The sequence below is a fragment of the Neofelis nebulosa genome, chromosome 7 (genome assembly GCF_028018385.1).
Source record: "Neofelis nebulosa isolate mNeoNeb1 chromosome 7, mNeoNeb1.pri, whole genome shotgun sequence".
NCBI classification, from domain to species: domain Eukaryota; kingdom Metazoa; phylum Chordata; class Mammalia; order Carnivora; family Felidae; genus Neofelis; species Neofelis nebulosa.
The window spans coordinates 136,483,298-136,511,239 of NC_080788.1; the positions used below are offsets into that span (position 1 = coordinate 136,483,298).

Below are 27,942 nucleotides of genomic sequence, written 5' to 3' on the forward strand. Positions count from 1 at the left end.
AACGTGGCTGCTGAAAACTAATGTCCATGGCAGGGGGAGAATTACCGCTGTCTCAGAAAGGCCCCATGTCGTCCAGGTCACCGGGGCTCCGTGTATGACACTGTCGCTCAAGGGCACAGATGTCCTGAAAGTACGTGTCTCCTCAAGGCCGGACACTTTCTTTCACTTCCTCGGAGACCCTAGGGCCTGTGGCTTGGACTCTTTCTGTGCAAACCAGAGAATGATGCAGAGAAGCTGAGAACCGGATGAGGGAACCCACCGCCTTGTTACAGAGCACAGCCTGCACCTACGGATGTGTCCCGAGGCAGCGGGGCATCCTTGAGGGGACCAAGAGAAGATTCTAGTGGAACAAAGACCCAGAGGCGTGAAGCCTGGATCCACAGAGGGACGCCGTGAAGAGTTCATTCAAAAGCTGAGTTCTAAAGTTCACCATTCCGGCCGGCTGCTGTCTTTTGGTCACTGGCCTTTGAAACAGAATACTAATCATAAGTTTATACATTATTATTTACAAGCAGCCTGAGGGATTAGAGTTCTCTCGGCTCGAAGGGCCTCATGACCGCTCACACGCATGACCCAGTGGAGGGTGGTTTCAGCGGTGGTCAGAGGGGAGATCAGAGCTGTACGCTGCTCACAAAAGCTCTTTTCTTTCTCTTCTTGGATATCTTCTCAAGTAACTGCCTGTCTCTACCCAAAATCTCTCCCCGCTGCAGGTAAGAATCTGCTGGAGAGTTTGCTTTCAGAACCTGGTCGAAAGGGGGGAGAGAGGAAAAGGAGAGGCCCCAAATCTAGCCAACAACATTCATCAAAAATCCTTTAAATTAATTTAAAACGCTGAGTCATACAGACCCATCAGCATTGCATAACAGACATTAAAGTATTAGTATTACTTTGGGGGGCACTTTATTATGCAACAAAGTGGTAAATCTCTTCTGGGCCCTTTTTTTTTTTAAATTTTTTTAATTTTAATTCCCCAAAAGACTTGCAGGTGGTGAATTTATTTTCAAATGGGTTGTTGTTCCAGGCTCCTATTCAGTCTTTTGGCTCAGAGCAAGGGTGGTGGTCCCTGTGAAAGTTAATATCTAAAATTAAAGGGGTGCTTGGTACTTTAAAAACACTTTCAGTCACATACGAAAATAGAACCATCCATCCATTCATTTAATAAGTGTTTCCTGGCAGCCTATCTGTGCAGGAGAGTAAGCTCTGCACCTGAAATTCTGAGCTTCGGTCTCTCTTTGTCTTTCCTGGGTTTTAGTTTCCCCGGCTGTAAAAGGGGGGCTTGGATAGGAGAGGGAGACACAGCATCCAAAGCAGGCTCCAGGCTCTGAGCTGTCAGCACAGAGCCAGACGCGGGGCTCGAACTCATGAGCAGTGAGATCATGACCTGAGCGGAAGTCGGACGCTTAACCGACTGAGCCACCCAGGCGCCCCAAGGAAAGTTCATTCTTGAGGTAGGACGGCTGAGCGCAGAGATCCTGGACCCAGACTGCCTGGCTTTGAATCCCAGCTTTGTCACTTAGTAGCTGTGTCACTTTGGGCAGGTTCCTTAACCCCTCAGAACACCTGGCTCTTCCACCTGAAAACTGACAAGGGTAATGGTATTTACCTCCCGGAGTTGTTGGCAGGATTAAATGAGTCAATAGATGTAATGTTCTTTGAACACTGCCTGTCCCAGACCCAGGGTAGATAAATGATACATTGTGATGATTGTTTCTGTTGAGGCCTTGGCAATATGTCTCTTGTGCATGGCACAGGCTATTTACCAGGCCCCTTCCTCTCTCGGGGGGCGCACAGCGGGTCCAGCCTCCCTGGCAGCTGTGGTCCCAAGGCTGTGTTCTAACCCCTAGGATGTGGGTGGAGTTGAAGCCGCCACTTCCAGGTCTGGCCTATAAAAACCTTCCATTTGGGATTCTCCGTGCCTTTCCCCGCGGCTGTCTCGGCACAGACCGGCTCGGCACCCCCAGGAGCCACGGGCTGAGGATGGCCCAGCCAGGAGATAGAGGGGACCGTGACTCCTCACCGACCACGTGGAGAAGAGCTGCCTGCCCCTCCACCCAATGTGGACATCATTCAAGTGAAAAATAAACTGACGAAGCGCTGAGCCAGTGCGATCTGGGGGCGGCTGAGTTACTAGAGCAAGGCGCTGAGCTAGGTCTGGAGTCTGACAAAGACCCAGACGCCTTTCCTGAGGGGCTGAGGCTGGTTGTGATCATTCAGATGCTTGACTCCGAGTTTCTGATATTATCTGGGTAACCGCACCAAAGGACGTCCAGTTCCCTGGCTGGGGACAAGAACTTGCCTGTCCAGCAAGTGCTGGCCTTGCGTCTGGCCGGCTCCCCGCAGACAGCTGCCCTGGCTGGCCGCCTGGACTCACTACTCTCGCTCTCTGGCCCACGCATTCCTGCCCAGACGCCCCAGGGAGCTCCCCAGCTTGGGCAGGCGGTGCACCACCTCGGCCCTCGGATCTCAGTCCTCTCCCGTCTTCCAGCCATGGCTGTCCCTTGAGTGGGAATTAGCAGGGATGTTTGTACAGGAGCCTCCAAAGTGGGCAAAGTGAAACTTTTCCTCATTAAAACCCCAAAGCACAGGCTAGAAGGATGTTCACCATGCGGGATTGGCTTCTGGAGGCGGGTGACGCGCTGAAATGCGCTTGGATTGGGGACACGCCCGCCCCAGCGGTCCCAGAGGCAGTTAGTGATTTCCCGTGTGACACATCTACAACCCCCTGGGACGAAAATCTCCGACACTCTATCTGTCCCCTTCTCCCAGCACTTGCCATTTTACTCCTGGCTTAGTTGTCATTTCTTCCTGTGTACTGAGGCCCTTCCAGAGGTGCAGAGAGAGGCTGGGGCTCCCGAGGCCCGAGCCATTAGAGAGAAATGAAGAAATGTGAAAATAGGGCACATGCACAGGAAAACAAAAACCCACGCTGCTCTAGCCTTTGGCTGTGCAGCGCACTGACTGGAAAGGAGAATCTGGCTTTTGTGCAATGTCATGGCTCATACTGAGCACGGAGAGGCCAATTCGGCTGCAGACAATGAGCGAGGGTCTAAACTAGGGGCAGCTTTCGAGCCCTGTCCCTTGCCAGATAGCCCTTCCTACTATCCCTTATGGGGAGCCCTACCAGCTCTCAGAGCTGAGTGACCCGAGGGGCATTGTGTAGAGGGCACTCAGTAATCCGCACCTTGGGGAGGAGGCTGGGATCTGCGGCTTACTACCCGAGGCATCTTGGCCAAGCCCCTTATTCTCCTTGAGTCCCAACACCCCATCGGTGGTAGAGGCTGATAGCTGCCCACCAGCCCCCCTCCTCTGTTTCCACAGTTACAGAATTCACCTGGGCACGGCTGCCCAGGTAGGCGTTTTAGCCTTCCTTGGTCAGGTGTGGTCATGAGACTCAGCTTCTGCCAACAGAATATTAGAAGAGATGTAGCCGGGGTGGGGGTGGGGCTTCCAACACTGGCCGCTCCTCCTCCTTCCCGTCGGCTGGACGCGTGGCGGTGTATCAGCTTTGACCATGTAGCTGATGACAATGGCCTAGGGGATGGCAGAGCCACGAGGTGGCAAGAGCCTGGGTCCCCGGGTGGTGCTGAGGTGCCGAGCCCCCTTAGAAACGTGGACTGCACTCTGGTGCCGGATTTCCTTGACACAGGAGGTTACTCTTCACTCTGACATATTCTTTTTTTTTTTTTTTTTTCCAAATGTTTTATTTTTGAGACAGAGAGAGACACAGCATGAACGGGGGAGGGGCAGAGAGAGAGAGGGAGACACAGAATCGGAAGCAGGCTCCAGGCTCTGAGCCGTCAGCCCAGAGCCCGACACGGGGCTCCGACTCACGAACCGTGAGACCGTGACCTGAGCTGAAGTCGGACGCTCAACCGACTGAGCCACCCAGGCGCCCCTCACTCTGACATATTCTTCATAGGCTGGTGGGGGCGTTACATATTGAAGCATGAAGCGATATACAGTTAGGTGCTCATTAAATGTTTTCTGAACGGTGAACAAAGGGACAGGTTATTTTCGTATTTAAATCCGAGGAATCTGAGAAGCAGGCTTGCAAACCATGGAGCAGCCACATCGCTTGAGTTTAGGAAACCCCAGGTCCAGTGTATTTAAGGATCTTCCCTCCTCCCATCAGCCTTGGCTGGGAGTCCGCACCATTACTCAGGAACTAGGAGATGGCCCAGGCAGGAAATAGCGCCATGACGTATAGCCTTCTGTCTCCACCTAGAACTCACTTATCCCACAAGCTAGTTAGCTTGCCTATCAGGATGAGAAGCTGTGGCAGGGGGAGTGGGTGAGGGTATAGCTAACGGGCAGAAGACCAGGTTCAAATCCTGGCTGTACCTCTCATTCCTTGTGCAAGCTCGAGCAGGCTGCTTAAGTGTGAGGAGCCCAGTAAGTGGGCATGCTAGGTCTGGCACTGCCTGCTCCTCAGGGCTGTTATGGGGATCAAAAGATGCCATGATGGTGAAAACATTGCATATGGCGCATGCCAAGGGGAGCAACATGGCGGACAGAGTCACATGTGCTGGATGTGGGCCAGGTATGCTTTCCCTTCCTTCCATGAGGATTTATTGAGCACCTACTAAATCCAGGGAGTGAGTGTGGCAGATGCGGTTCCCGTCCCCACAGAGCTTAGAGTCTGGTAGAAACCACACGTAAGCAAATAGGCAATTACAATTCGGTCTGATGGATTATTTGACAGAAGTACAAGGCACCATAAAAACACAGAAGAGGGGGCTCTTAACTCAGGCGTCAGTGGTCCTAGAAGGCTTCTCAGAGGTCATGACATCTTCCTTAAAACCGGAAGCAAAAGAGTTAGCCGGGTGTTTTGGTTCAGGCTGTTATAATAACAATACCATAGACCGAGTGGCTTATAAACAACAGGCATTTAGTTTTCAGTTCCGGAGACTGGCAAGTCCAAGGTCATGGTGCCAGCAGATTTTGTGTCCGGTGAGATCCACTTCATAGTCATCTTCTCGTTGTGTCCTCCCGTGGCAGAAGGAGAGAGGGAGCCCTTGGAGCCCCTTTTATGAGGGCACTGAGCTTACTAATAAGGCTCCACCCTCCTGACCTAATCACTTCCAAACACCATCACATTGGGCAAAAGATTCCAACGTGTGAATTTGGGGGGTGGGGCACAAACAGTCAGTCCACAGTCCTAGGTAGAGGGGGCTTTGGAGGTGGGAAGGTGTGTTCCAGAAAGATGAGACAAGGGTCACCTCTGAAGAACAAGAAAGTGATTCACTAGCTGGCTGGAGCCTGGGGAGCAAGGAAAGGCATGGTAAGGGGTGGGCTTCAAGGGGCTGTGAGGGTCTGGAGCAGGGTTCTCCACCCTGGCTGCAGCCCAGATAAAATACCAAGGCCCCGTGCCCCCCTCCCCGCCCCCCAGTGGCTGAAACCCTCCCCAGGTGAATTGAACGTGCAGCCAACATGGAGAAGCCAGAACAGATCACGCAGGGTCCTATATGCCGAGCTACAAAGCTGGAAGTCTGTCCTGAGAGCAACAGGGAGTGTCTGAGGGTTTCACAGAAGAAAGGGACATAATCGGATTTTCCTCCTTGGGTAAGATTACTCTAGCTGCTGAGTGGAGACAGGAATGTGCTGGGAAGGCTGGCCTTAGAGATACTGGTTAAGAAGGCTGCTGCAGGGATCGGGTGAGGCATTGAGCCCGTGGGGATGGCAAGAGGTGGACCGATCAGAGGTCCTAGGGGCGACAGACTGGCACGGGAGGGGAAGGGGCAGGAAGACAAGGATGAGGCCCAGATTTGTAATTTTAGCAATCCCCTGAACACATGGGACCAAATTCCTGAGGAGGCCCCAGCTCCAGCTCCAGACTTAGGAGTCAGCAGCAGAGGATAAACAACGCCATGCAGAGAACTGATGAGCTCTCCGGAGTGAGAAGAAGGGCCCAGAACAGGAGGCCAGAGGGCTGAAGGAAGAGCTGGTCAGAGAAGGAAGAGAAAACCCAGAAGCACGCACCTTCCAGAAAGTCCCGGATGTGACTACTGAGAGAAAGGTGAGATCAAGAGTGTCAGATTCTGCTGGGATGTAGCCACAGGTCCCTGGTGACCTTGACAGTGAAGATGAGTGGAAACTTAGGGGGGCGCTACAGTGATGGTGAGAACAGGCACCACCTAACAGGGGCAGCTGTTTTTTTTACCTGCCTCACATTGTAGCCAAAATGTGTTTATTTATTTTCACTGCATGAATACTTTATTTATTAAGCACCTAATGTGCTGGGCACAGCCGTGGATAAGACGGCAAGTCCTTGAGGCCCTCACCTGCCAGCAGGAGACGGATACTCTCGATCATTGCCACGGGCTGTGTAATGGGGATACAGGCCAGTGGCTTTGCAACAAGCAGGACCAATTCTACTGGGGAGCGGGGAGGGGCAGGCAGGAAAGGTCCTAGAAAGCAAGGGAAAGGGCTGAGGTTTGCACTGGAGTTTTCCCCGGGGCTGTCCACTGCAGGGCTGAGATCTCAGTCAGCAGGAAAAGAATGGCAATACAGGACCTCATGGTGGTTTGGTGGGACCACGCCACTGGTTTTGGCCGATGACTGGTGGGGAGCAGTAAGCATGTCCCTTCCAGACCAGCGTATTCCTTTGCCGGTGCAAGATCCTCCAGAAGTCTCCTTCTGGTGAAGACCCATGTTTGAGACTGTGGCTGCTCCCAGGTACCTGAGTAGCTGTCTCCAAGACACACAGGACAAGTGTGGGGGAAGAAAAACCATTTCCCCTTTACCCACCTTAGGTTCATTGGCCAGAGTCCTAAAAATTAGATCAAGGAAAGACAGGTTAACAAGAGAAAGACAAACAGAAGTTCACTAACATGTGCATCATGGGTACACACGGGAGCACTCAGCAATCAATCAGTAACTCAAAGGCGTGGTTAGAACTTGGGCTTATAGGGGCGCCTGGGTGGCCCCGTCAGTGGGGTGGCTGACTCCTGATTTCAGCTCAGGTCGTGATCTCGCGGTTTGTGGGATTGAGCCCTGCATTGGTCTCTATGCTGACAGTACGCTGGGGATTCTCTCTCTCCCTCTCTCTCTTGCTCCTCTCCTGCTCACCCTGTCTCTGTCTCTCTAAATAAAGAAACATTTTTTTTTTTTTTCAAAAAAGAACTTGGGTTTGTATAGACTCTGAACAAAAGAACGTTACACTTTTAGCCAGTGACAAGACAAAGGAAAAAGACTTTGAGCTTCCATGGGGTGGCAGGTTGTGAGAAGGGAAATATAGGGGGAGCTAGTGGTAGATAAGGGCTAGTTTTAGCAGAATTTGTTAGATCCCTCTGGCATTGTCTCCGGGCTGATAAGGATCTAGAGTTGTCACCACTGATTAACTTCTGTCCTTACTGGTGTGGGGGAAACGCCTTTACAAATTCATGTCCCCCTTTTACATAAACAGAGGAAGGGCAGAAAGTGTTTCTTGTATCTGCTTCTCATTTGCCTTCAGCTCAAAATAATCCTTATGCCAAAGTGGCATATTTTGGGGTTGCACATTTTGCTACTCTAAAACAAAATTGTGTTGTTTTATTGTTGTATATTATGGTCACCATGGCATAAGCTAGCCCAGTGGTTCTCAAAGTGGGGGGGGGGGGGGCGGTGGTCCCTGGACCAGCAGCATGAGTTTCACCTGGAAACTTGTTAGAAATACAAATTATCGGGCCCCACCTTGGACTTACTGAATCTGAATCCCTATGGTGGGGCTCAGCAATCTGAGTTTTAACACACCTTCCAGGAGATTCTGAGGCATGCTCAGGACTGAGAATCGCTGCCCTCGCTGGGGCTGACTGATACCTACAGCCATCTGAAAGGCAGAGCAAGAGAAATTAGAATTTATAGAGAAGGTCATTCTAGTAAACTTGAAAAAAATCAAGAATTAAATGGTCAGGTTCTGCATGTCATAGGAAAGGATTTTTAAGAAAAATATATTGGGAGGCACCTGGGTGGCTCAGTCAGTTAAGCGTCTGATTTCAGCTCAGGTCATTATCTCACAATTCATGAGTTCAAGCCCCGAGTCGGGCTCGGTGCTGACAGCTCAGAGCCTGGAGCCTGCTTCGGATTCTGTGTCTACCTCTCTCTCTGCCCCTCCCCTGTTCGTACTCAGTCTCTCTCTCTCTCTCTCTCTCAAAATAAGTAAACATTAGAAAAAAAATTGTATCTATCCCTACAGACTGAGCCTTCCTATTAAAATGGCCCAAACTGTTTGACTTTGTGGATGGTCTCCTACTATGTTATATCAGAAGAAAACACTGTCACGGGGGCCGGGTAGTAGTGGTGGTGGTGGTGGGGGGGGGGGTGTTGGTGGAGATACTCTGAATTCAGTGGCATTGAAGCCAGACCTAGGGCCTAAGATAAACCCAGAAATGCATTTTCCATCTGTCCCCATAGCCTTGCTGACTTAGAAAATGCTCCTGAATGCTTTGAGTCTGAAAGGTACATAAAACCCAATTCTCTCTTCTGCAGGGGTGAGTCATTAGAGCTGCAGCACAGGCTATTTGGTAATGGCCACTATTTAAATGAAGCAAAAAGTACAATTCAGACGAATTGCTTTTTAAACTGTCAGATCCAAGGAACCCATTTGTGCGTATGAAATTATTCCAAGGGTTCTAACTACTAACTGAACATAGGTATAAGATGTCAAAGGACACAAATGCTGTATTAAAGAGCTGGCTAAATGTTTAATGGCAGATACCCATTGACTCCTTTGGCCTGTTTTGGATTCAAAAATTTGTTTTAAACAGCCCTAGGTGAGCTCCACAGACAAAGTTTTTAGACAACATTAAATCCTAGTAACCAGAAGCCATTTTGTTTATTGGAGTTTTTTTGTTTTTTTTTTTAATTGGAGTTGTTTTAACCAATGTGACCCTAAGGTTGTCTTATGGAGAGGACAACAGCATATATTAACAGCATATTAACAGCATATTAACAACTTCAGCTTTTTCTGTTGGCTTCGATTTGATGCCAAGGGCTCTTGGCTAGCTTTCTAAATGGTATATTTAACACGTTCTATGGTTTTCTATTTGCTATTGATAAACGCGTCCTTGTTCAGGCTAATCGATGAGAAGAAAATTCGGCAATAGTATGAAAAGTACCTTTTTTTGTCACCAATATGGGGGATAAGCCTTAATGGTAAGTAAGGCATCTCTACAGACGAAAAAGAGCCCTGGGCTGTTCTGTATGAGACCAACACTGCCTTTTCCATTTCATTGCCTCTAGGGGTTTCCACCACAATTAGTCTTGTGTTCATGCCTTCAGTATCTTTGTAGCCACTGAAACGGGGCTGCTGAAAAATAATTAGTGAGCCTTCTCCCTCCTCAGGCCCTCTAGGTATTTACTTGTGTTCTAACACAAACACAATTGTCCCTGCTTAGACTAGGAAGAACAATGCGGATGGTGATCAGTTAGAGGCACTGGGACAGGCTTGAAAGGGCTATGCTTCTCACACCTGGATGTGACACAGATCTCCAGGAGGTCTTATTAAAAATGGACATTCTGGGGCGCCTGGGTGGCTCAGTCGGTTAAGCCTCAGACTTCGGCTCAGGTCGTGATCTTGTGGTTTGTGAGTTGGAGCCCTGCATCAGGCTCTGTGCTGACAGCTCAGAGCCTGGAGCCTGCTTGGGATTCTGTGTCTCCCTCTCTCTCTCTCTCCCCTCCCCCTCTCGTGCTCTGTCTCTCTCTCTCTCTCAAAAATAAATAAATGTAAAAAAAAAAAAATAATAAAAAATGCACATTGTCAGAAGGTCTGGGCTGGAGACTTGGAGCCTCCATTTCTTCCAAGTTTCCAGGCAAGGCTCACGCTGCTGTGGACCACATTTTAGGTAGTGACGGGAACATGCACGTTCTGCAGAACAGTGACTTTTAGAAGTGACTTATTAAACAGTAGTTTATCTGAGGGTCCAGCTCCCCTTTGATTTAGGGTTCCTTGAAAGCTGGGGCAGAATCTTACACATTTTTTTTGGTTGTTTTGTTTTGTTCGCTGGCTGCCACTTGGCACAGGTCCCTGCGCACGGTGGGTGTGTATTTATTTAATTAAACAGATCTGGCCTTGCTCCAAAAAAAGGATTTTAAGTGGACTTAACCCCTAGCAGGTCCTAACTAGGTGCGCGATGAATTGGCCAGGGAAGGAAGTCAGTTCCAGGGGTAGTCGCAAGCCCTCTGGGCTGAGGCCCTTCCTTCGCAGGGCCCCACCACTTGCTTGCACCTGGATTCCACTCCAGCTGCTCGTCTTCTGAAATTCTCCCTCCTGCCCCATTTTTTAAAGCGGTTTACCCTAGAGAGCCGGTCAGAGACCAGGAGAAAAAACCAACCCAAACCACAGAGCCCTGCAAAGCGGCAAGGCTGCAGAACATCAAAAGCTCAACTCTGGGTGGCGGGGCCGCGTTAACTCTAGGGTTTTCTCCCTCTGCCTGACCCGGAGCGTTTTGCAGGTCGGCGTTGCGCCCCCGCCGCCGGCTCCCCCGCCCGCCCCGAGAGCCCTGCAGGAGCGGGTCCCGGCGGGCGCGGGCGCCTGTTGGCTCGGTGCCTGTTTGTTAGCTCCGCTCGAGCAATTAATCTTCCCGTGCATCTCCCGCCCCGAAGGGGAGGCGGCGGTGCGGGGGGCGCGGGTCGCCTCGGGGGTCGTGGGGAGCCCGCGCAGGAGCGGCCGCGCGACAGAAACCCTCGTTCCGAGAGTCCCTGCGTTGCCAGAACCTGTTCCTCTCTGCAGCAGCCTCCGAGGGTAGAGAAGGGATTGTTTCGGCTCCATAGGGGAGGGGGGGGGGGCGATTATATTGGTCAGTAGTTGAGCCTCCCGGGGGGGAAGGGAGGAGCGCACGGGCGAGCGCGCCCTCGGGGAGGAGTACACGTGCTGGGGAGGGGGGTGAGAGGCGGGCGGGAGGGGAGGAGAAGGGAGGCGAGAGCTGCGGGCGGGAGGCGCCACGGCCTCGCAGACGCAGGCGCTGGCAGCCGGAGAGAAAGTTCCCGGGGAGAGCTCGCCCTCGGGAGGGCTGGCGTGGAGGCCACTCGCGGCGAGGGTCGCGGGTCCCGCGGAAGCAGTCTGCCTTCTCCCTGCGCGCGCTGGGCCGCCGGGCTTGGCTCGCCGGGAAGCAGGGGGGCACTGCTGTTGGGCGGCCGCCGACAAACTTGGAGGGGGAGAATGCTGCGAGTGGGAGCGGCGGCGCGGGGCGCGGGGGCGCACTGAGTGCTCCCCGCGGGAGCCCCCGGACGCTGCTGCCGGGGCCGCGGCCGGGCTAGCGCGCCGAGGCTGAGCGGGCAGGTAGCGGCTCCAGCGCCGCGACTGCGCCAGCCCTACGGACCAGGGCCGCCAGCGCCACCGTGCCGGCATCGCCTCCTCGCCCCGGAGCCATGGTGCGCGGAGCGCGCACGCCGCGCGCGGGACTCTGAGCTCCGGCTGCGCCGCGCGCCCCCACCTCCCTTCTCCCAGCCGCCCCGCCGACCTCGCCCGCGGGCCATGAAGCTTTGGCCCGGAGCCTCTGGCCTCTGAGCTTCGCCCGCTCCAGCCCTAGCGCCGCTCGGCCACAGCTAGCACCCCGGCCGCCGAAGCTCCCCATCCTCTCCCGGGGACGGCATCCAGGCGCTCCAGGATGGCCCTCCGCGGGCCCCTCCGGCCGCTCAAAGTTCGCAGAAGGCGAGAGATGCTGCCGCAGCAAGTTGGCTTCGTGTGCGCGGTGCTGGCCCTGGTGTGCTGTGCGTCCGGCCTCTTTGGCAGCTTGGGTAGGTGCCGGTGCGGGCCCGCCCCGGGAGTTGAGGGGCTTGGGCTGGGAAGCCGATGGGCAGCTCCGAGACGTCTCCCTTTCCTTCCCTGCCACGTTGGTCCCAAGGGTTCATCCGGTCCCGTCCCCTCCCCACCCGGCAGGTAGAGCGCACCCAGGAGGGCTGACATCGACGCTTTGAGCTGTGGTCCCCGTTTCCCTGAGCTGCGCGCGGCCCCTGGGGGCTCGGGACGCGGCTGCATTCTGTGTTACTAAGATGAAAGACTGAACATGGGGCCCCTCCGTTCCCGAGTCCCGTCCCCAGAGTGCGTGGGGGAACGGGCGGCGCAGGGGCGGGGTTCAGGTGTGAATTCTCTTAGCTTCGGGAGGACCGAACTGAGTGGTCTGCTTTCCAATTTTGCGAGCGGAGAGGGTTGTGTTCCGCGTTTCTCAAAAACCCGGATTCTGAGGCTGGGCACTGGGTCTCATCCATGCCCCGCCCCCCCCCCCCCCCCCCCCCGCCGGCCAAAGGAGCTCCCTGGGGGTCCTGATGCATCCTCTCCAAACCCTGAAAACGTCGGGGGCAATCCCCTCGGGAGGTTTCTGCCATGTTTCAGCATCGCTTAGCTGCTTTTAATCCCCACGGTAGGAGAGCACTGGTGTCTGGAACCAGAAGCCGCACTCCTTCATCCAAGACCGAGTGATTTGGGAGTCTCTTAGGATATGCAAATCTGAGGTGGAGAAAGAAACTTAGGAAAAAAAAAAAGATCTGTTTGGGGGTGGAGTGGGGGATGTGAGCCCATGTGGAATCTTCAGAAGACATTCACTTGGCTAACACTCCAGTTTTTAGTTGGGCGCTGTGGACCTTTTACTTTTTCATAAAAAAAAAAAAAAAAGAAAGAAAAATGCAGGTGACTTAGCAACCCGGAGGGTGGAGATAAAGCAGGAAGTGACTCTTTGAGCAGTTAGGGACAATCTAGAGAGGTTTATAGTGATAGGTGAAAATCAGGTGGAACTTCATTAAACTCTTAAACTGTTTTTCAAAACCCCAACTTTGTGATTTGAGAACATAAGGTAAAAAAAATGTCTCTTTCCAACAGAAACCCAGGAAGGTTATTTGAACATCTTAACCGGGTGCTTTGCATTTGGGCCGGGTCCGTGTATTTTTCCCCTCAGTTACACCCCCAGAAAAAACAAAATGCTTAGAGGCTCCTAGGTGTCAGCATTCTAGGAGAGTTGCTATTACCCAGCTGAAGCTGTGTGCACATCAGGAGAGGTAAATGAGTACTTTGAAGCTCTTAAAGTGAGAATCGTTTTTATTTGCTAGATCAGAAATTACCTTTAGGAGTTTAACAGTGTTTGGTCACTGGCATCCACACCGCTGATGTCCCTTGTTACTCAGTGTGGCTCTTGGACCAGCAGAATTAGCATCACCTGGGAGCTTGTTAGTACAGAAATCCAGGGCCCAGCCCAGACCTACTGACATAGAATCTGCATTTCGACAAGGTCCCCAAGTGATTTCTGTGGACCTTCAAGGGTGAGAAGCTCTGGGCCAGATCCCATCAACCTTTTCCCCCCTTTTTGCTGACCTAATAATCCATTTGTAGTTCGTCAGGGGCAGGGACACCTGAGCATGTTTACTGGACGAGAACTTCATGGTTACCTACCCTGTGAGGGGCTGAGTGCTCTTGGCCAAGGTCAGATCACATGCTGACCCATCTGGGACTAGAAACAATGGACCAGATTTAAGAAACAGATTACGGAGTGTAAGCAGGTGTATTGTGCTTCTAATCGTTGTCTCACTCCCTACGGGTGGCTCGAGTAGTCAAACAGGGCTGTTGCTTATGTAGCCAGATACAGACGTGTAAGGTCATTGGAAGAAAGCACCATTTTGACCTAACGGTGTTTGTGACTTCTTTTCCAATCCAGGGCATAAAACGGCTTCTGCTAGCAAACATGTTCTACCAGATACATGGAGGAATAGAAAACTGATGGCACCAATGAACGGGACTCAGACAGCTAAGAATTGCACGGATCCTGGTAAGAAATCCGTCTCCTCCCTTGCCTCAAGGCATTTGGCCTCCAGATGGTGCTTATGTGGACGTTACAGCCAGAGCGGAGACAGGTGCTTTGATGAACCTGGGTGGGAAAGGGTAGCTGTCAGGCATAGAAAAGGTGACGTACAGGCATTAATCAGTTGTGCTGCTAAGCAACTCTGGTACTTTCTTTACCCAGCAACGGGAAAGGTCACATTGGAGAGTTTTAAAATTTCTTTTTTTTTTTTTTTTGTTCTCACCACACTCCTAAAGGCTGTCTTGATTTTGTTTGCCCGGGGCTGGGCGGGGGAGTCTTTGTTTTCTTTCCCTTTTGCTCACGGTATCCATCTGATGGAACTCTCGGGGCAGCAAATGCAGCTGCCGTGGCAGGTGGCACTTTGGGATGACCCTCCCGTGAGGGTCACAGCATGCCAGGGCATCTGCAGGGGTAGGACGCTGTGGAGGCTGGGGTCTTTGTGTGCAGTGGAAGTTCCCAGGGTATGGTGCCAGCTCGGGAAATGGATTCTGCTGGCGGCAATTCCGATGTTCCCCTTCAGGCTTCTCCAGGGGCTCAGAGGCTGTAGGGACCCAGAAATGACATTTTATCTGTTCTGCCACAGGCAGGTTTTGCTTAAATAGGGAAAGAAGAATCCCAGGAGTGTACCTGCAAGCAGTGAGGCAAATAGAAGCCGCCCAGGCCTCGGGGCAGTCCCGGGCTTGAGTTCTGGCTCCAACACTTGGGGGTCTATTGTGGGAAGGATCCAGTGGGGTGAAGTGTTCAAAAGCCCGTTGAGAACTTGAGACTGTAGATGGGGGACCACTTGGCTCTTCCACCGAGTTGCCCGGAAGCCACATTATCTTTTTGTGTCTGTTTTCTCGTTGGTAAAATGGGCAGAATAGGACTTCCTGTTCTGGGGTTGTTGGAAGAATCTGGTAAGGTCAGATCGGTAAGGCTGTGTGTAAAAGGAAGTGGAAATCCAGGGCAGATGCAGGTTTGGATGGCAGTCTTGACTTATTTTCGTAGGCATGCCTTCTCTGCATTCTACATGTCAGGGAACCTCTAGGGAGAAGACAGGAGTCGCTCAAAGTCACAGGACTTCTGGGTGGTGAAGCTGGCATTGGGATCTAGGCCTGTGTGATTAAAATGCTTAGTTCCACGGGCATAGGAGGCCAGGGTTCTCCCTCAAAGCCTGTTTTACTACACCATCCACCTCCCTCCCCTCAGGATGCCTTCTGAGAAGGCCACGTGGGGGCAGGGAGGGTAGGTGAGTACAGGCCTGCAGAGAAGCTGCTGGGATTGACTTTGAACTTGGACCATCGATTCCTGAGAAATTCCAGGTAGTTCTCCCAGCCACAGTGCCCATCCAGTCATTTAACCTCCCTTGGACATCTTTCATTACCAGAAGGGGTGGAGGCATGGACTGGACAGGTGAACACATGCATGTACAGCCAGAGACTAATGTTGGGGCCCGTGCCCTCCGGGGACCTGAGACGCTGGAATCCGCACCATCCGCAAGGGCCGGGGACACTTTGCTCCTCTGGGTAAAGAATCTGGAGCAGTGCATCTTTGGTTTCTGGCTCTCTGGTACCCTCACATTGGCTGAGACAGAGCCCCATTTCTTGGGATAGTCTCCTGTGCCCCATTATTGCTTCTGTACCTTCAGTGTACTGCTCATCAAAAATTACCCGACTAACTGTGGGGCAGGCATCCTATTTGGCAGGAAGACCTGGCCTTGTCCCCCTTCCAGAGAGGGTATCGGAAATAGTATCTTTAGCAATAGTGAACACCCGTGGGTTATGCTTTTGGTTGACTGTTTCTGAAATCAGGCCCTGCGTGTAGAGAGGATTCCATAAAGCTTCGGGTGATGGAGTGAAAGGACATTTTGAGTATGACGCACTTATCCTTCCAGGGTTTTTGCAAAGATGAAGAATGGGACGTTCAGAAGTTTAGTGACTCCGCAAGAGCTCTTGGCGATCAGGAGCATTCCTGGGTCACCTGGGTCTGGATCCCACGCCCTCCGCATTCTGTTGCACCTGCTCTAGTTTTCCTGCAGCCCAGGTGGGGGCTGACTCCCGACTTCTTTCTAGCTACCTCATCCCCGGGCCCCCTGTCATTTCACAAGCACGTAGCACACGCCTGCTGTAGTGTGTCCAGCCCTCCGATGGGCACTTGGGGAGGGTGTATAAGCAAGCTTAAGAGGCAGCTTGGTCAAGTAGCTTACTGTCCTGTAGAAGACGGGCTCCTGACCTAGGGAACATTCCGTGAGGCAGAAGGATGGCAGAGGCCCTGCGCACAGTCACCAACCCCCCGGGAACCCTTCAGGGGCTCAGAGGACCGGGTCTGAAGTAGTTGGCGTAGTCCTGGGCTCCAGATGAGGCAGGCCTCTAGGGCAAAGACAGAAAACGTGCCCAAACTGGGTTTAGTGCCAAAGGGAATTTATCGGGTCAGTCCCTGAAAGTGTGAGATCAAAGGTGAAGTGTCCTGACTCAGTTTCTCTCTGTCTCTGGACTCGGAAGTTCTCCGGCGTGGGCAGGTTGTTACTAGGCTCCAGCTTTCTGTCCTCCCAGACCTCACAGTGCTGGGAGGGGTACCGGTGGCACTTCGGAGGTAGTGAAGTTCTGTTGGCTTGGGTCACATGACTCCCTAAAGCTAATTGCTGGTGGGGGGACGCGGTGGGGAGGGCTGGGCTTGGGCTGGCATACACTCGAGTCCCGGGCTCTGCTTCTGGTCCGAGCAGGCGCTCGACTCTTTGTAACTATTCCCTTACAGGGTCCCGTCCCCAGGCTGCTGCTTTGGTACAGGTGGATCAGAACTTCCTCCCACTTACAGTTTCAGAGCGTGACAGAGGGTGACCACTCTCTTCTCTACACAGTTAAAGGAGTTGCCCCTAAAGAACCACGGAGGGTTCTTGCATCCTGTGAGGTTTCTGTTCTGCATCTGTCTCCCCAGGCTAGGGGACCCCCAGTCCTGGTCTGCCAGATGAGGCCTCTTAGGCATGTGGGGAGATGGGGCTTTAAGAATTTCCTGCTCTGTCAGAACATCCAGAGCTAAAGTGCACCCCTGCCCCTGCCCCCCATGGACAGTCAACAAAAGTTCACGTTTTTGTAAGGAATAGTTTATTTTCCAGAAAACCTGAATGGTACCCTGCTCTGGTGGTTTCTTAAGTCTCGAGGTGGAAAATGGGCTCTTTGCTCCACCTGGGGCCACTTCCTCAGGCCTTGCTGGTGTTCCCATCTCATTATTCGCGTCGCGGCTTGGGTACCTCCCCCATCACATTACCTTATATCTCTGTGACTCGTATCGCCATCTAAAGTAGCTTACTTGTCCTCTGTTCCCCTTAAGGGCTCCCTTGCTCACTGCTCTGTGCTCAGAAGAGTGACTCTTAGCTCTGCCCACATCTTTCAGCCCTGGAAGAGCTTCTGAAATGCTCCGGTCCTGTCCCTGGGGTGTCTGATTTCACTGCTCTGGGGCCCGGGAATCTGTACGTTTTAAGAGCTCCCTGGTGAGTCCAAGATGAAGCCAGGGTTGACGCTCACTGGGCTAGAGACCTGCTGTCCAGTGGGATTGGCATCACCTGGCAGCTTGTCGGGAATGCAGAGTCTCAGGTCCACCCAGGCCTCCTGAATCAGAATCTGCATCCCAACGAGATCCCCGGGGGCAATGTGCGTGCACACTACCGGCCCAGAAGCACTGAGCCAGGATGCTGCCTGACCCTTTGTAGGCATTCAGTTAAGTATTTGAATGTTGAATGAAGGCTAAGACTTGGGATAACCTAGAGATTTTCCTGGAAACCAGTGGGTTTCATTTTTGAATGTAGGGAAGCTTAAAAAAAAAAAATCATCATTTTTGACCCCTGAGGTCTGTGGGAAAGTCCTTATCTTCCCCCAGAGATCGGTGCCTCTTAGGACTTAAATTTTTCTTTCACAGTCTATGAAGAGGGAGCACTGCAGAAGAGAGGTGGGTCCCTCCACGCAAAACGCATGGAATAGGAACGAGAGGCCGTGACTTTGAACTGTCTTAGCTCGGGCTACCCTAACAAAATGCCACAGACGGGGTGGCTTAGATGTGTATTTCTCACAGCTCTGGAGGCTGGGGAGCCCAGACGTGGTTCTGGGTGAGGGCCTGCTCCCTGGCTTGCAGGTAGCTGCCTCCCTGTGTGCTCACCGGGTGGAGAGAGAATCTGAGCTCTGGTCTCTCTTCCCCTTCTTATGAAGGCACTCCTGTCACCATGGGGACCCCGCCCTCATGGCCTCTTCCAAACCCAGTTACCTCCCAGAAGTCCCACCCCAGACTCCCGTCACCTTGGGAGACTAGGGCTTCAATGTAGGAATTTGGGGGTGGAGACAAACCTTCAGGAAAAGAGTTTGCACATGTCTCTGGCAGTGGCACCAGAGTGGGAGGAACCCGGGATTCTGTCACCTGGAGGCTCTGACAAATACAGATGCCTGGGCCTAACTCTGACCTGTGAGATTAGGACTGGTGGCGAGCATGTCCTGTGGCTGACTTTTGGAGCTTCTGGGAACCATGCTGTTCCCCCTCGATCCTCCAAAATGGGTTGTCATTGACATGTCCCATGGGCCTCCTCTGATTACCCAACCCAAAGTAGGCTCCTTTTTTACTTTATTTTATTTTTTAATGTTTATTTTTGAGAGAGCATGAGCAGGGGAGGGGACAGAGAGAGACAGAGACAGAATCTGAAGCAGGCTCCAAGCTCCAAATTGTCGGCACAGAGCCCGACATGGGGCTCGAACTCACAAACCGCGAGATGGTGACCTGAGCCAAAGTTGGACGCTCGACCAGCTGAACCACCCAGGTGCCCCAATAGCCTTCTGGTCACCGGTTCTCTTGTCCTTGTTCTTTGTAGACACAATTGTGCATTGTTATATTGTTGGTTTACTTCCCGACTGAGCGTTGTTTGCTTTTTAAAAGCAGCATATGCTTCAGTTTTTCCTTCTGGGACAGTAAGGGGGTGATAATTACATCCACCTCAGAGGATTGTTAGAAATAAACGAGTTGATACCCTTGGAATTCTTACATGCTTAGACGTTAGCTTCCGTTGTCCTTATTTTCTTTTCTTATCTGCGTACCCCAGACACGATACAGTGCTTGTGAATTGTAGGTACTGGGAAACTGTCTGTTAATTGAATTTTATGAGGACAAGTTAAGTAGGGATCCTGCCAAATGTGTATTTTTTTCCCCCTCAAAACAAATTTTTAAAAAAATATTTTGAAGATTTGGGATGTTGGCAGTTGCCCACCTTGCAGGACTAACCTCTAAATTGAAAAACTGTTAGGTTTTTTTGCTCTGGACAATGAGGTGTTACTTTACATGTTGGCTGTAAGGCTGGGGTGGGTCCTCCTCCCCCCTCCTTTAGCTGCCTTTTCCCTCACATTTGAAGTCATCAGTGCTCTGTCCTCCGCAATGTCCTACCTCTTCACTTGTGTGCCCAATATCCTATGCCCGTATTCGAAAAAAGAGAGGGGAGCTTTGCCCCCTCCTCACACCCCCACCATTGATCCTGGAGGGATTTGCTTTGTCTCGTTTGGTTTGCTGCTTTCTCTTCTTGACTTAAAAAAAATATTTTTTTCAATGTTTATTTACTTTTGAGAGAGGGAGACACAGAATCTGAAGCAGGCTCCAGGCTCTGAGCGGTCAGCACAGAGCCCGATATGGGCCTCGAACTCCTGGATTGCGAGGTCATGACCTGAGCCAAAGTCAGATGCTCAACTGACTGAGCCCCCCAGGCACTCCTGGTTTTCTGCTTTTCAAATAGTCTTCAATTTGAAATGGCTGATGACTATGTGTCTATCTTTGCTCAGGCTGCTATAATAGAATTCCAAAGACTGGATGGCTTAAACACCGGAAATGTCTTTTCTCACAATTCCAGAGGCTGGAAGTCTAAAGGCCTGATCAGGTTCTGATAAGAACTCTTGCTTGTGGACTGCCCTCATTTTGCTGTGCCCTCATGTGGCCAGGAGAGAGAGGGAGTGAGAGCCGGCTCCCTGCGGTCCCTTCCTGTAAGGCCCCTGATCCCATCAGACCAGAACCCTGCCATCACGACCTGGTCTAACCCAGATCATCTCCCGAAGGCTCGATCTTCAAATATCATTACTTTGGGGCTTAGGGCTTCAACATAGGCATTTTGGGAGGACGCAAACTTTTGGTGTCCATGGAAGGAAGGCTGGGAAAAGACGGCTGCTGGAGTGACGGGTACATGAAAGAGATCTGGGGACGGAGGCAGTTCCTAGGCTTTCAGGAGAGCAGAGTGGTGGATGTGGGCTCTTGATGGAGGTTCTTCAACGGTTAAGCTGGCTCTGATCTACCCTCACCCGTGATTCTGTGCCAGGGCTGATGCACGGCCACAGTGGGAGGAGAGGGGGGTGGTGAAGGTGGTGGGGCGGGCCCGCACACGGGAGTTGACGTGGAGGCTGGGTTGGGAGGAGATGAGGTCACTGAGCAGGAGAGCGCTGCAGTGGGTCTCTGTAGGCGCCCGTGTGTGGGGAGCAGAGGTGCGGAAAGCATGAGAAAGCAGGGGTGGGGTGGGAGGAGGGGACCTAGAGCCGCAGAAAGTACATCAGGATGTGGGTGTGGAGGTGAGGTGCTACTGGGGACGTGGCTCAGCGTCTGGATTCTGACCCAGTGTCTGTTCGAATACTGCTTCAGCAGGCTTGGGAGATCAGCACATCTGAAGTTTTAAACTTGTTACGTAAATGCAAACCCTGACTCGGAGAAGCAAGGATTGAACTAGTTACTGGGTGCAGCGAGGTCAGTCCAGTTATGGCCCCAGGGAGGGCAGGGACAGAAGTTCCAGCCCCGGGAGGGGGTTTGCTGGATGGGGCAACCTGCAGAGTCACGTGGTTTCCTGGGTAAAGGGTCCCCAACCACCTTGGAATGCTGATGGGCTTGCACAGCCACCAGCCCGATCACAAGTGGAGGCCCAGGAAGACGGCAGCTCATCATCAGAGGGATCGTTCTTTGCTTTTGGGGGGTTGGGAGTAGGCATGTTATTACAGAGAATCAAATGGCTTAGGGACCAAAGATCTGGGTCCCGGTATTGGCGCTCTCTCCAGCTGCCAGAAAGGGCTCCTTCCCCAGCAAGCACCAGCTCGCTGTTTCTTGGAGAAGAGCGTTTGACGGGGTGAAGGCTGATGTGTGGGTTTGAGCCCCCCGCTGGCCGGCTGTGTGACCTTGGGCAACTTACATAATCTCTCTATGCTTCAGGTTTTCTCTTTTGTCAACTGAGGATAGCAGCAGTCCCTACCTGTCTCACAGGGCTGCTGCAAGACTGAGACCACACGATCTATGGAGGCATTAAGTGTTTCAGGTGTCCCAAGCACACAGCTCCTGCTGTCACTGTCATCGTCATCACGGTGGCTACCACCTGCTCCTCCTAACCTCCCTTTAGGTGTGTGCTGTTAGTGTCTTCATTTTGCAGATGAGGAAAGGAGACTCAGATGAAATAACAAGTCCAGAGTCACCTAGCTAGCAAGAAGCGAGGCCAAGGGTGTGTGTGTGTGTGTGTGTGTGTGTTTAATTGACTGTTGCGGAGTGGTTGTAGGTTATAGAAAGATTGAGTGGCAAATAGAATTCCTGTATCCATAGCTTCCCCTACTAACGTCTTGCATTACTGTAGTACATTTGTTGTAAACTAACGTCCAGAGTTTACATCAGGATTCACTCTTTGTGTTGTACTTCTGATGAGTTTGGATGAATCTATGATGACGTGTGTCCACAATTATGGGATCAGACGGAATAGTTTGACTGCCCTAAATATTCCCTATGGAGCCTTTTAATTTGGATGGTCTGAGTTGTGAGCCTATATCCTTATCCATAATTATCAACGGATGGGGGGGAAAAGATGATTTGGAAATGGAGCCTTCCGCTGCCCCTTCCAGTCTCTGTCACTGTCTGGGCACCCCACTGTCTGGGAACCCCATTGAGAAATGGGGTGCCTGTTCATTGCAGTAACACACATCTGTGGGGGCTCTGCTTCTGGGTGTGTTTCTAATAGTGGTTTGTTTGCAATCAAAAGTTTGTCCCCCCCCCCTTATATTGAGAAATAGTTGACGTACATAACTGTAGAAGTTCAAGGCTTCAGTGTGATGGTTTGATGTGCATATATTGTGAAACGATTACCACAGTGGGTTCAGCTAACATCCGTCTTCTGTGGACAAGTATAAAGAAAAAAAACATTTCTCTCCTTAAGATGAAAATTCCTGGGATTGACTCTCATCAACTTTGCTACATACCACGCAGTCAGCAAGGTTTGCTGTAGTCACTGTGTCATATGTTAGATCCCTAGGATTTAATTCTCTTGTAACTGGAAGTTTGTACCTTGTGACCACCTTCCTCCAGTCTCCCCTCCCCAACCCTCCACCTCTGGCAACCACAAGCCTGATCTCTTTTTCTGTGAGTTTGGTTGTCTCCTCCCCACCGCCTACAAGTGAGACCGTACAGTATTTGATTATTTGACTTATTTCATTTAGCATAATGCCTTTAAGCTCCATCCATGGCATCACAATGGTAGGATTTCTGCCTTTTTTGTGGCTGAATGATATACTCTGTTGTGTATATTCCATATACTCATCTTCTTTATTCAGCCATCAACGGGTACTTAGGTTGTTTCCACGTCTTGGCTGTTGTGAATAATGCTGTGAATATAGGGAGGGGGCGGATATCCTTTCATTAGTATTTTCATTTCCTTTGGGTATATTCTCAGAAGTGGGATTGCTGGGTCATATGGTAGTTCCATTTTTAACTTTCTGAGGAACCTCCATACTGTTTTCCATAGTGGCTGCACCATTTTACATTCCCACCAGCAGGGCACTGGGTTCTCTTTCCTCCACATCCTCGCCGATGCTTTCACACCTTGTCTTTCAGATACTGGCCATTCTAGCAGGTGTGAGGTGGTATCTCACTGTGGTTTTAATTTGCGTCTCCCCCATGACTAGTGATGTTGACCATATTGTCATGTACTTGTTGGCCTTTTGTAGATCTTCTTTCTAGAAATGTCTGTTCAGGTCTTTTGCCCTTTTTAAATTGATTATTTTTTTGCCGTTGAGTTGTCTGAATTCCTTACGTATTTTGGATATTAACCCCTTAGGAGATACATAGTTTGCGAATATTTTTTCCTATTCTGTAGGTTGTCTCTTCACTTTGTTGATACCTTCTTTGGTTTTGCAGAAGCTGTTTAGTTTGACGGGGTCATTCTTGTTTACGTTTGCTTTTATTGCTTGTACTTTAGGTGTTGTATCCAAAAATTCACTGCCAAGATCCATGTTGAGGAGCTTTATCCCTCTGTTTTCTTCTGAGAATTTCATGGCTTCAGGTCTTACCTTTTAACTTTTTAATCCATCTTGAGTTAGTTTTTGTAAGTGGTGTAAGGTAGGGGTCCAGTTTTATTCATTTACATATGAATATCCAATTATCCCAGCACCATTTGTTGGAGACCCTTTTTTCTCTGTTGAGTATTCTTGGCTCCCTTGTCAAAGACTAGGACAGTTGACTACAATACACAGTTGACTGTATATATGTGTGGTCTATTTCTGGGCTCTCCATCCTATTCCATTTGTTGGCTTGTGTGTTTCTACGCAGTACCGTACTGTTTTGGTAACTGGAGCTTTATAAGTTAGCTTGAATCAGGAAGTGTGATGCCTCCTACCTTATTCTTCTTTCTCAGGGTTTCTTTGGCTATTAAAAGTTTTTTTCCCCCCTTATCCAAACTATTGGGGCCATCTGCTAGCAATCTCTCCTCCCTACTGGGCCATCTGCTACCCCCCCCGACTTCCAGATTCTCCACTCTTGGTGCCATGCGGGCCTCCCGCAATCCAGAGAGCGCCCACTCGGCTTCCTCTTGAACTCTGAGGAACGTTCCTCCCCAAGTTAAAAATGGAAAGCATTAAGGAGTGCCATGTGTTGCCTTGGGTGGAAGAGAGCTAGTCATTCAACTCCACAGAAAAGCTTTTAAAATAAATTTATTAAACATTGCCCGTTATTGAAGAGGACATTGGAACATAGCAGTTTACTAAAAAAGAAGAGAAATGTGCCAGAACCGTATACAAAAGTTTCTCCTGAAAGGACCGTGGAATGCCCCCCTTGGGAAAAGAACAGTCACTGTGTGGCTGAGAAGCCAAAGCAAGGCATGCTCTCTGCTCAGTGGATCATCCCCATACGGATGGGAAAGCATGACCACTCTGTTTTTGGACCTACAGTGCCCTTTGCTAATTCAGCACCGTGCAGGGCTCCAGCCCTGGGTCTCCTAGCAATGGCAGGAGAAATCAAATGCAACATGCATTTCTGAGTGCCTGTGCACTCTGCACCCGGGCTGGGCTCTGAAGCCTGAATGGCCCGGGGCCCTGCTGTCATGGAATGCACCACAGAATAGGGGAGACAGGCGGGGGTGGGGGTGGGGGCGGGGGGGGGGTGGGTGGTGCTCAGATAACACAGAACTGCCTGTGGCAATTGCCTCGGGAGGAAAGAGTGCAGTGGTTCATGGGAAGGGTGCCCTTCCTGGGGATGACCTCTGATCCCAGCCTCGGAGGGTAGGAGGTGGCCGTGGAAGGACATGCTGAGCAGAAGGCACAGTGTACTTGAATGTGCTGCCTGGGAAATCGCAGCATCACGTCTGTACCTGCAGCAATGCTTGCTAGCAACCGCTGCTTCTTGTTCACCAGCTATCCGAGGGGAGAGCGAAAACAAACACCTCCTAAGATTACCGTGCAGAATAGTAAGTAATTAGGCTTTGGGGATTTAGCAAGAGTCTGTGCTTAACCAGGGCTAGGGCTGAATCAGATTACTTTTTTTTTTTTTTTAAAGCAGAAGGAGGGGGGCCGGGGCTGGGAAATGTACCGGACCCCCGGGTGAAGTTGGCACACTGGTTCACGGGGGCCCTACTGAGCCAGAGGTAGGACAGTCACCCCCGTTCACAGGTGGTGCTGAGCTCGGTGATTGCTCAGGACAGATTGCAGTTGTACCAATGGAGATGTTTGCCAGTCCTTCCCCAGCAGCCTGTGAGCTCCTAGAGGGCAGGACTGTGTTCCTGGCATCCTTGGTTCTGAGGCTAGCTAGAGTGTGGTGTCAGTTCAGCTTGCAGCCAATGGTGACGGGACGGACAGACCCCCATGCATCTACCCGTCCAGGAGCTTGCCCCGCAAAAGTGGCTGTTGTCTCCTTAGCTGCCCCTTCTAGCCTGGTGCCTTGGGACAGATCAGAACACTCAGCCAGGAGGGATTAAGGGTTCAGAAGGTGGACTCTGAAGCCAAACTGCCTGGTTTCCCGTCCTGTGTTTGTCCTTCCCAGTTAGGTGACCTTGAACTTGAGCTAGTTACTTTGCGTTCTAACCTCAGGGAGGGGGAAAGGTTTGTTTTGTTCACGGAGGTAGCCCAAGCTCTAGAGCAATGCCTGGTGTGTGTGTGTACGCGCGCGTGTGCGCCGTTGTAGGAGGCCACGCGGTACTTTCCTCGTGGGGCTGTGAGCACTGAATGTGGTGTTAGTCTATGCAAAGTGCTCACAAGAGTGCCTGGCACAGAGCAAGTGCTGTACAAATTCTTGCTGCTGAAATTATCTCTGAAAAATAACTTGCATTAAACTGTAATTTTACAGGATAAACGTTTAGGGCTGGCCTCTGATGCAGGATTGAGGGTGAATTTTGTCAATGCAGCACTTGCTTCATTTCACGTTCAAGTTAAAAATGAATATCTGGACTGGGGCCCTGGGTGGCTCAGTCGGTTAAGTGTCCGACTCTTGATTTCGGCTCAGGTCACGATCTCCTGGTTTGTGAGTTCAAGCCCTAGTCGGGCTCTGTGCTGACGGTGGGGAGCCTGCTTGGGATTCTCTCTGTCCCTCTCTCTCTGCCCCTCCCCCCCTCACTCGTTCTCTCTTTCTCAAAATAAACTTAAAAAAAAAATGAACATCTGGACTTCTCTTTGCTTGTTGTTAAGTTTTTGAGGATGAGAAGCCGTTGACTTTTGCATGGCGGATGCTGAAAAACCGCCCAGCCCACACAGGCTGCATTGGGTCTCCCGATGTGGGTTTTAAATCTGGTCCTTCCTGTTGGTGATGTGGGATGTGATGAATGAGGGATTTGGAGACCAGTTTGTGCTCTGGCCCTGACACAACCTGTACAGTTTTGTATAAGACACTTTGCTATGGGAGCCTTAGTTTCCTGCCTGTGAAATGGGCAGAAGGGTGATCCTGTTGATTTTATGAGCTTTGAAGCTTGAGTGCAAAGTGCTGTGAGAATGTCATTACCACTGTTTGCACAACTGTGGTAGATGCTTGCCCCTTTGAAGACTTCCTTCCTTGTGGACCAGAGAAAATCAGTTATTCGGGGCTTTTCAGAATTGATCCATAAAACCGCAAAGAGGATTTGGCCGAAGCGTTGTGTTTGGCTCGGGTGAGGCAGAGGGCCTGTTGGTGGATGCTTTAGGCAGAATGGAAAGATATGGAGATCATTTCGGTTGTCCCCACACATACCAGCCCTTAGGACCCAGCCATCCGTTTCTCTCATTTCATGCTATAAATGTCTGCCTTCATTCCATTACGCATGCCAACTTCAGGGACCAACATTTTAGCTGGGCTGATCTCAAGCCAGCTGGTTCAGCTCTTGCCCTCAGACATGTTAAAATAATCACATGTATGAAAAAAAGTTACCCTACTTAAGAGGCCTCCTGAGGACAGTTTCTCTGAGCTCAGGTCGGAAGCCATCCTTGGGTTTAACGTTTGGTTGCTGGGTGAATGCTGACTGGCCAACCCTGTCTTCTGGGCCGGTGGGGAAATGGAAACTGACCTGGATGTGGACCCTGCCCCCGGGGAGCTTCGATTCCGGTTGAGAGGAGCAGAGTCGACAAAGTTAACCCCTAATACGAGGGGGAGTGTGAACGGCCGCAGTCCCTGTGGTGGGAACAGAGGAGGGACAGTTAAGTCCTGGATGTCAGAACCAAGAAGTGCTCCACATCAAAGGGGTCCCTGAAGATGGGCAGGTTGACTTTTGAAGGGTAATAGTGGGGTTGACCCACGAGTAGCACTGTTCTCCGTGCCTGATGTGCACCTCCTTGCTGGCCCCTGTGACGGTCTTGGGAAGGTAGGTGGTGGTATCCTCATTGGTGTGATACCCATGTTTTTAAACAAGTTTTTTAATGTTTATTCATTTTTGACAGAGACAGAGCATGAGTGAGGGAGGGGCCGAGAGAGAGGGAGACACAGAATCTGAAACGGGCTCCAGGCTCTGAGCTGTCAGCACAGGGCCCGATGCGGGGTTCGAACTCACGGACTGCGGGATCATGACCTGAGCCGAAGTCGGACGCTCAGCCGACTGAGCCACCCAGGTGCCCCGACCCGTTTTTTACAAGAGGTGTGAGCAGCAGGGATTCGAACGTGGGCGGCCTGTTCCCAGAGCTCTTTGGGGGAAGACGAAGGGTCCCCTGGCTGGGGGACAGGTGGGTGCGCGGTAAACCGGGGCACAAGGTGTGTGGGCAGGTAGGCCAGGCAGGTCACCTGTGGTGAGTGTGTGCGGGACCGAGAGCCGTAAACACCCGAAGGCCTTTGGGCTCCCATGAGTGGTGGGGATCAGTGGTTCCAAGCAGCTCTGTGTTTTAGGAAGATGGCTCCGCAGGCCACGTGGGACGATAGCTTCAGCTGAGGCACATGTGAAAGTACTTGGCATTATGCCCCATGAGCTTTTGGGGACCCCCCCCAAAAAAAAGCGGCCCGAGAGAACAATTGGAGCTATCGCTCCATTATTTAGGCGACACGTAGGCAAAAGCGATAGTCTCACGGGAGAAGCTGAGCAATAGCTGGGGAGGCGGATGCTACAGATCTCAGCAGGTGCTGGATTTGCAAGCTGAGAGGCGGGGGCTGGCTCTGCTCCCAGGTGCAGGTGAATGGTCCCTGGCGCCACCGTTGTCCGAGACGGGGGCCCGGGAAGCACTCCTTCCTTTTGTAGATTTGGACCCCTGTATGGGGACCCTCGTCCAAGAAGAGTCTTGGACCGGCCGCAGCGGCTGGTTTCTGTCCTGAATTCCATATTCCTAAGTGCGCCTCTGACATCGGACATCCGTGGGTGGGGTGCTGGTTGGATGTTGGGATGGGGGAGGGGGGGGGAGAGATCCTGTCCTCCGTGCGTCCCCAGGTTAGAAGGAGAAGGTGGACTTGTACTCGCCGTGTGTGACCTGGAATGACGCTCTGTAATGCCCAGCGTGGCTGGAAGGCATCA

The 27,942-nt window shown here is 51.6% G+C and overlaps 1 protein-coding gene across 2 annotated transcripts in view; it reads left to right on the forward strand.

Annotated features, from left to right (window-relative positions):
• Positions 1-10,893: 10,893 nt before the first annotated feature.
• SLC24A4 (solute carrier family 24 member 4) overlaps positions 10,894-27,942 on the forward strand; it is a 174,541-nt gene continuing 157,492 nt past the window's right edge. Inside the window, exons 1-2 of one of the 2 annotated variants that reach the window (XM_058740105.1) lie at positions 10,894-11,715; positions 13,623-13,733. In XM_058740105.1, coding sequence (XP_058596088.1) covers positions 11,586-11,715; positions 13,623-13,733 — 241 coding nt within the window. In that variant the 5' untranslated portion in view covers positions 10,894-11,585. The remainder of the gene's footprint in view (positions 11,716-13,622; positions 13,734-27,942) is intronic. The other variant, XM_058740106.1, reaches the window with a different exon arrangement.